General features: G+C 57.5%; 1 protein-coding gene across 15 annotated transcripts in view; it reads right to left on the bottom strand.

The window, feature by feature from the left end:
• Positions 1 to 5,235: 5,235 nt before the first annotated feature.
• Positions 5,236 to 8,112, bottom strand: part of LOC104338342 (protocadherin gamma-C5-like) — a 168,859-nt gene continuing 165,982 nt past the window's right edge. For all 15 annotated transcript variants that reach the window (XM_075441921.1, XM_075441929.1, XM_075441926.1 and 12 more), the window contains exon 4: positions 5,236 to 7,668. In XM_075441921.1, coding sequence (XP_075298036.1) covers positions 7,442 to 7,668 — 227 coding nt within the window. In that variant the 3' untranslated portion in view covers positions 5,236 to 7,441. The remainder of the gene's footprint in view (positions 7,669 to 8,112) is intronic.

The raw sequence follows: 8,112 nt of genomic DNA, 5'->3' as shown, positions 1-8,112 counted from the left end.
CAATTTTTTTGAATTGCATCCCCCCCCAGCATATTTATTGATTTATAAACTATCAACACGTATTACTGGGCTAATACGTACATTGTAAAGCATAAAATAAAACAGAAATTAAAAAAGGATGGGATATAAATGAGAAAAGCACTATTTTTGAAGTATTTTTTTAATTTATTAATAATACAAACAAAATACGTTCTTCCCACAGTCCGCCAGGTATCTTGTGCACCCCAATTTGGGGACCACACGGTCTGAGGGAGCTAGCCCAGCCCCCCCACTCCATCTGGCACCCATGGGCCCCTTGCCCCTCCCCCCCGGATGCTGCCATGCACAAAGCAGCTTTGTCTGCCTCTTCCTCTTCCTTTCCTCCCGTCTGGCTGCTCTCCCTCCCTGGCACCCATCCCATCTCCCTCTGCAGCACAAGGACCCTCCTTCTCTACTTATCTCTGTGGAGGGAGTCCAAGTCCCCCTGTTGCCCCTTTGCAGCTCGTGGGGGCTCCCCTGGATGTGCTCCAGTCCAGAGGTGATGGGGACAATGGCAAGGTCCCCATCCTGGCAGCCCTGGCACCTGTCCACATCCTGGGAACCCACCGTGCAGCTGCCACGGGGCTGAGCAGCACGTGCTGCTCCCCAAAGTCCTCCGGAGCTGAGGCAGCATGGAAGGGACCTTTACCTCCAGCATGGCACAGCCTCACCGGCTGCTTTCCCTTCCCCATGCCAGCAGGGCTGTGTCACTCGGGGTTCATCCGGGAGCCTCCCCCCAGATCCCCGTGGGAGAAGAAGAGATGTCCCCAGGACATGGCTCTGCTCCTCAGCCTGAGACTGGCAGCAGCTTCCAAACCTCGGTCCATGGGATGTGCCTGGCACCGTGACGTCCATGTCCCCGGCCCATGAAAGCACTGCCTCTGCCCAAACTCCCTGGGGACCGATGTCAGCTGGGTGCATCCACCAGGGAATTAGCCCTGCCTGGCTGTGTGCCCGCAGGGACTCCCCAGGCATGGCTTGGGGGGGGCCAGCACTGGGCTCCAGGGGAGTAAGGGGTGTTCCTGACCCCGGGGACCAAGCTGACTCCCCCACCAGTAGCTCAGTGACCTTGGCAGGTCCCACCCACAGCATCTCAGGGGCCCCAGCAAGTTCCAGCAAAGCAGGAGTGCTCCAGGGTGGATCAGGGGGGATCGGGGAGGTGGGGGGGGGGGGGGGGTGTAGGATGGGACACAACACAGCGGTGTCCCCATGGAGCTGAACCCCTCCAGCCGCACTGTGGCCCGACAGCAGTGTCCACAGCATCTCCCCTCTCTGCCTGGTTTGCCTTTGTCCCACCTGGCACCATCTCCTTCCCCTTCCTGCCCGTCCCTGCCCTCCCCTTTCCCCAACTCCATGACTTCAGGTCTTGGCCGCAGCTGCCATTGGCTCCCCCAGGACGAGCTCCTCTGGCACCAGGCCACCAGCATGGCTGGGGCAAGGGCTGTGCCCTGCAGGGAAGGACAGACAGACGGAGCAGGCTCCAAGCAGTTCATGCCGCTGCATGGCAGAGGCCACCACGAGGTCATGGGCAAGATCCCGCCACATCCTGTTTTTCCTGGTCTCCTGCAGCCCGGAGAGTGGCTGAGGGCTGGTCCTGTGCCTCCGTATGATGGATGAGTTCTTGGCAGTCACTGAGCCCCGGCAGGGCCGGTAAAGGGCAGGCTGTGCCCTCCCTCCACCCTCTCCTTCACTGCAGTGAGAAGGTTTCAGCCAGCAAAAGGCAAATTTTATTCCACCTCCGCGTGCTCAGCTTAAGCTGCTAAAAAAAAAAAAGGAAAAACAAATCAGAGCATCGGGAAGTGGATTTACGGAGCAGGAAGGGATGCGGAGGATGGTGAAGCACCTCTTGCTCCCACCCGGGAGTGTGAGGCTGTGAGAGGAGTCGGCTGCCTTCAGGGAAAATCCCAGGGGATATTATGGCTAGGGGCTGGCAGGGAGCCGGGTGCCGCAGGCTGCAGAAAGGGCTTCCCCACCACACCACCCTGCTGCAGAGCCCTGCTCTCCTAGCCTGGCCGTTTGCACCCGCTGCCCCAGCGAGTCCCTTCTAGACTTTTTCTATCCCAAGCACCAAGATTTCCGAGTGCTTTTTGACAGCATTGGCTGCCCTCCCTACTGATGTGTTTATAGGAGGAGAAGCCGCCCGCTGGCACCGGCTACTTTAGGTTTCTTCTCCTCTGGGCAGGTTCAAAAATCCAGCTACATGCTCTTGGCACAGGAAAGCACAAATCCCCCTTAACCCTACAGCTCCCACTGTCTGTGTCAGACCGGGGACAACCTCATGACTGCCTCTGGGGAGCATGAAGGAGTGGGCAAGAGGGAACAGTGTGAAAAATCAGCTGTTTTGGTGATTCCCCAACCCCCTTTTTTGCTGGATGAGGTCACGGCTGGAGGAGCTGCGTGATGGGACTCAGCCCGTGACCGCAGCCTGACGCCAAGGAGCACATCAGCGGGCAGGATGCCAGCTCTCCACCCAGTCCTCCCCGAGGCTGAGCGACCACAGGTCATCTCAGCTCACACATCCAGTGGAAAACAGGGTTTGCTCAATTTCATTTTTCTCTTTGCTGTTGTTGTTTTGGTTTGATTTTCAAGGCCAACTGGCCAAAAAAAATGACTGCTGCAAACAAGGGCCCTGCAAGATGGTGACATGGGGCCATCACTGCCCACAGCATCTGCAGGCTCCAGCCCTGTCAGGGACAGGTGCTGCGTTGGGGACAATCCCTGGGGGAAAGACAACAGAGTATCCAGCACCGTGTGACCTGTTCCTGTACCAGAAAGGCCTTCCAGCTCAGCTGCCTGTGGAGCAGACTGGGACTCCCGTGATCCCATGGCATGGATGTACCAGGGAGTGGGGGAAGAGTCCTGAGCTGCTCCCAGTGGGGCGGGGGAGAAATAAGGAGGTGGAGGAGGAGGAGAACCTGAGCAAAGCAGCAGCAGGAGAGTACCAGGGTGAAAGAGGATACGAGCCCCTTCTGGCTGTTGAGGGATGTTGAGAGCATCCCAGCACAATTCTTGCCCACCTGATACCCTGGCCCAGACCCAGGGTCACCCTCTCCTTGCCGGCTGGGCCGCCTTGAAGTTTGCTGGTGAATACACATGTGTGCCTGGTTTGGGGGGGGGGAAGAATACACCCAGTCACCCCCTCCAGCAGCCACCACCAGGCACACGGACAGTAACCCATGGTCCTGCTCCAGCCACAGAGACCCTCAGTGCCCCCCACGGCTGGGGGTGGAAGCCCCCCCCCCTCCACCCACTCCCATCCTGCATCCAGCAGCATCCCCTGCTTTCTAAGGTCAAGTCACCCTACCCGGGAGCGATGCCTCTAATTTCCCAATGGTGGCTCCGCACGAGCGGCTGCTGGGGCCTTGGTCTTGTCACCCTTTTTGTGTCCCTTTCATCAGGACTGTGACTCAGGCTCTGTTTCTGTTGGCCTCCCTGTTCTCATCACCCCAGCTTAGGAAGTCCTCCATCAGCTGACCACGCTGCAATGAACATGTTCCCACTCCCGTGTGTCCTTGTTAATTAGTGCAGCTGACCAGGTTCCCTTCATCAGTGCTAATCAGCCAGGTTTGTGTCTCTGCATTTGCCTCCCCAGTTTTTGCAGTGCCCTTGGGTGATTGTAGCGTAACAGAGAAGAGAAATAAAATGAAATGAAACACGCGTCCTCACACTGCCCACATCCTTACACTGACACCAGCAGCTGGGGACACGGCGGGGCTCAGGGCACCAGGGAGGCTGTGGGCTCCTGAAGCCAGACCCATGCCCGCAGCTTTGCAAAGCCTCTTTGCACCTCCTTGGAGGTGGCCATCACCTGGCTGGGGACCCACTGGCCTGACCATCCTCTCTTCCTCCACCCCCACCAGGCTCCAGGAGCCCGGTGGCATCACTGGCTAAGGCGGCGGTGATGCCCAGTGCCCTGGGACAATGCCACCCTGGCTGGGGCAGGTGCTGGGGACAGCCCACAGGCACATGGACATGCTCAGCCCTACTCCCCGTTAGCAGTGGGTCGATGTGATGGATCCCCATCATCATCCTCCTGGTGCTGCCCCTAATGCACTCCAGGTGCTCCAGTGTGGGAGGGATGGTGGCCCAGGGCTGGGGGCAGAGGTCATGGCGTGACAGAGGCCCCACAGCACCAGGTCCCTGCCCTGGCACTGCCCTGACCCCCGTGCCCTCCCCGCCTGCCCCAAAGGAGGGTGTCCTGGTTGGAACCCCCTCATGGCGTGGGGGGGGGAGTCCCTGGGGGTGCAGGGGGATTTGGGGAGTGCCTGTCGGTCTGCAAGGGGGTTCCGGTGGTGGTCTCTGTGTGTGAGGGGGGTCTCGGGGAGTGCTGGGGGGCGGTGGAGGCCACAGAGCTGCAGCCCGGCCGGAGACACTGGGGGGGGGAGTACGGGGAGGGGGGAGTACAGGGGGGGCGGGGGGGCTGTGTCCTGCGCTCCTGCAGCCTCCTGCCTTCTGCTAACGGAGAGGACCAGACCCAGCCCTCCTCCCCGCCCCGGGCCGTCTGTCTGTCTGTCTGTCTGATTCCCGGGGCTGCTTTGCCCCGCCCCCTCCTCCCCTCCCCCTCCCATCTGGGCGGCAGCAGCAGATTTTTTCCTCCGCGGTTGCAACACCCCAAGGCACGGGATGCTTCTCCCCCGGGGAGAGGGCGGGGGGCTCGTTCTGGCCGCGGGGGGTCCCCGGGCACAGCGCTCGACCACCCCCACCCCATCCTCCCACCCCACGCACAGACTGGGGTGCCCGAGCTCCACGGAAAGCGTATCGCCCCGGGGCTGGACGAGGGAGACTGGATCCCTGCTGGTGATGAGGGAGGGTGATCGATCCCCACTGGGTCTGTGGAAGAGCCACCAGATCCCCCCGGGCTTGGGGAAGGGTGACCGGATCCCTGCCAGGGATGGGGTAGGGCAACTGGATCCCCTGCGGGCTGGGGAAGGGGCTGTAGCTGTGGACGTTGTGGTCTCCTCCGTGGAGTGTGCCAGGCCTGACACACCCTTCCCCAAAAATGCCAGCCGGGAGCACACCGGTGCCACCCACGGCCATGTCACCCTCCGCCCAGAGGCCTGGGGGACCCGAGATGGGGGTTCCCCAAGAGCATCCCCGCTGCCGGAGCCCGGCTGGGGCTGAGCTACCGCCCCGCCAGCAGCCTTGGCAGAGCGGCAGCATCGGGATGGACAGGCCCTGGCTGTGCCTCCCTCTTCCCATCGCAGTAAATACCATTCATTCAGAAGAAACCATTTTATTATTTTTTTTTTCCAAAGAAAAAAAGCAATATAAATATTAGAGTATAAAACTTGCGTGTAACACATCGACATTGGTCTATATGGGTATAAGAACAATATAAGCATATATATAATATATAAGTATAATTCAATATTAGACACATTGAAAGGGCAAACGTGTTTCATTTCACGTACACTCGGAGCACAGACCACATGGAAAGAAGATACAGAGAAAATTGAAAATACTGGTGTCCACAAGTTAGTTACTGAGATTAAAAATAACACGCCACTAAATACACGACACTCACTACACTACCTCAGATTGCAGATTAAAAAGAAATATAAAGACTACGATTCAGCTACAGCATTTCTACAGGGGGGCAGGTGGCAGCTGCAGGGGACAGGGTGGGAACCGCTCCCAGCACAGCCAGTGCCAGAGCTGGCCGGACCTGGATGAAACACGGCGGATGCTCCTGCTGCCCTGGGTCTGGGGAGGGGATGGAGGTGGGGTGACTGCTGCCATGCCAGAGCCTGGCTGAGAGGGCTGGATCTGCTCGGGTGAGTTACGAGTTAGTGATTATAAAGGGAAAAAAACAACACAAACACTCCTCGGGAAACCCGACGCGGCCCCTTCCTGGCTGCTCCACAGTCCCTCTCCTCCCCCGGGCTACACAAACCCCCCCTCTGCCTCCCTGGGGGGCTCAGAGCTGCTTTGATAAGGGAAGGCGTCCCAGTGCAAGGGTGATGGGCATGTGGAGAAACTCTGTTCCTCATCCTGTGACTCCCTCCACGGGGTGGAAAGCCCAAAGGCAGTGAGAGCATCACCCGCTTCAGGCTGGCGTGGCATGGTCCCATGTGTCCCTCTCCCTTGTCACCCTGGCTCACTGGCTTTGCAGCATCACCCCGCGCTCACCCCCAGCTCTCAGGTCCCTCCTCTGGGTCTGGTCCCCAGGCACCACCAAACCAACTGTCACTTACTCGGTCACCAACTCTGCACCAAAGCCATGTGCCAGCAGCTCCGTGGATCTCACCCCTTTCAGTGAGACCCCCCCCAAAAAAAACCCCTCACTTGGGGTCCACACCCCAGACAATAAGCAATGAGTCTCCCCATCCCACTTGACCGATCTCCCCCAAGGCAGCCCCAGCAGGGAGGCTCGGGCAGCTGCCGGTGCGTTCACACCACGCTGCGCGGGTGCTGGGCCCGTGGAGCTAACTGCGCTAGTGCGGGTGCGAGGTGAAGGATGTGCATGCAGACGCGGTGTGCAGAAACGTGAAGCATCATCCCCCGGTCCCCTCGACAGGGACTAGGCCATATGGCTGCCTGAAGGAGCCTGGCCGCAGGGGAGCAAGACTTTCTTAGCTTTAATTTCAGAAGAACGTTGACTGTACATATAAATATTTACTGCAAAGAAGGGATGAGATGTGTCTGCTCTTCAGAGACCCCTAGAACTGCTGGGGCAGCTGCCGTGCACCTCGGCACGCTCCTCATTGAATTCCCTACCTCTCAAACATCAGGAAGGTTTCATTTTTTGTCTCATATTTCAGGCCATCGGTGGTTGCACTTTTAAAAAAAAAAAAAATGTTAGGATGCAGCTTTGCTGTATTCCCTTTGACTCATGCAATATAAACACTTTTTTTTTCTGGGTAATAGGTAAGGAGGAACTGAAGCACTCCCTTCCAACTTCTCAGCAACGAATCCATCGCTATCATTAACTAAGTGTGAATTTTACTAATGGAAAGTTTAAAAGCAAAGATCTAGAGCACGGGCTGTAAGCTAGGAACTGCCTTTTCCTTTCCAAAAAAATGATTGAAGGTCTATAAATTAAAAGATCCGCATCAAAATTATTTACACTGGGCAAAGCCGAGCGCTAGCCTTGTGCCTTTCTCTGACTATCTGGGAGAAAATCGGATCCAAAGACATAGCAGAAGACCTTCTGCCCTTGCATATTCTAATACCGAAGGGATCGTATAAAACATTAGCAAGTATTCACAGGGCACTTATTTGCATTCAGTTTAGCTTCCGGATTGGTTTTCATCATGAGATCTAACAGCAGCAAGACCCTGCTCCTAGCTCTGATGATGATGAGATACATTCGCAGCATTTCACACTTTTTGCTTCACAAAAAATTGACATTCGTCCTCTGGCCTGGGTTTGGGGGAGTGCTGGAGCAGGCTGCCCTGTAGCTCTAAGGTCTCCTTCTTCTTCTCTACTTCTTCTCCTTCTTCCCGGATTTCTTCTTGTTGCCTCCCGAGGAGCCGGCGCTCTTGGCATCGCGCTTGCCAGCAGCGTTGGTGAGGGTGGCAGTGCTGCCCGGGATGTAGACGTTCTGCCTGTAATCGGGGACGTGCTGCAGGGTGAACTGGGGGCCATAGCGGGCGCTCAGCCCCATGGTGCCAGTCCCGCCACCCAGGGTCGAGTTGCCATCACCAGCTTCTGTGGAGGACACCAGAGGAGGGGGCAAAAGAGAAAGGCAGGTGGTTAGTGCCAACCAGAGCTCACCCCAAACCCCAGCAGCCCCGAAAGGCTTTTGCTGGGTGTCAAATCCAGACTTCGGTGCCGTCATCCTTCGCCCCCACCCCTCATTCCCTTTCATTGAGAACATTCCACGGGATGGCTGCAACCTGTGTGCTGGGGAGCACAGCACAGCCGGCATCAAAATCTGGTTTCCATCTGATGTGGTTAAAGGTTTGGGATTTGGGGCTGGAGGCTGGCCAGGGTAGGACAACCTCTCCTCTGCCCTCGGCAGCAATGGGGCTGCCTGTCCCTCCCTGCCTGTCTGACACTGTCTGCTCTGCCCCTTCCCTGGCTGCTGCCTCCACAGTAAAACACTTCCCCCCCCACCCCAGCAGCCCATTACAAACATATTGTACAGTCACA

Source organism: Opisthocomus hoazin, chromosome 23 (genome assembly GCF_030867145.1).
Source record: "Opisthocomus hoazin isolate bOpiHoa1 chromosome 23, bOpiHoa1.hap1, whole genome shotgun sequence".
In the NCBI taxonomy this organism is placed as follows: domain Eukaryota; kingdom Metazoa; phylum Chordata; class Aves; order Opisthocomiformes; family Opisthocomidae; genus Opisthocomus; species Opisthocomus hoazin.
The sequence above is the reverse complement of the archived record's forward strand: the minus strand, read 5'-3'. Positions and strand labels throughout refer to the sequence as shown.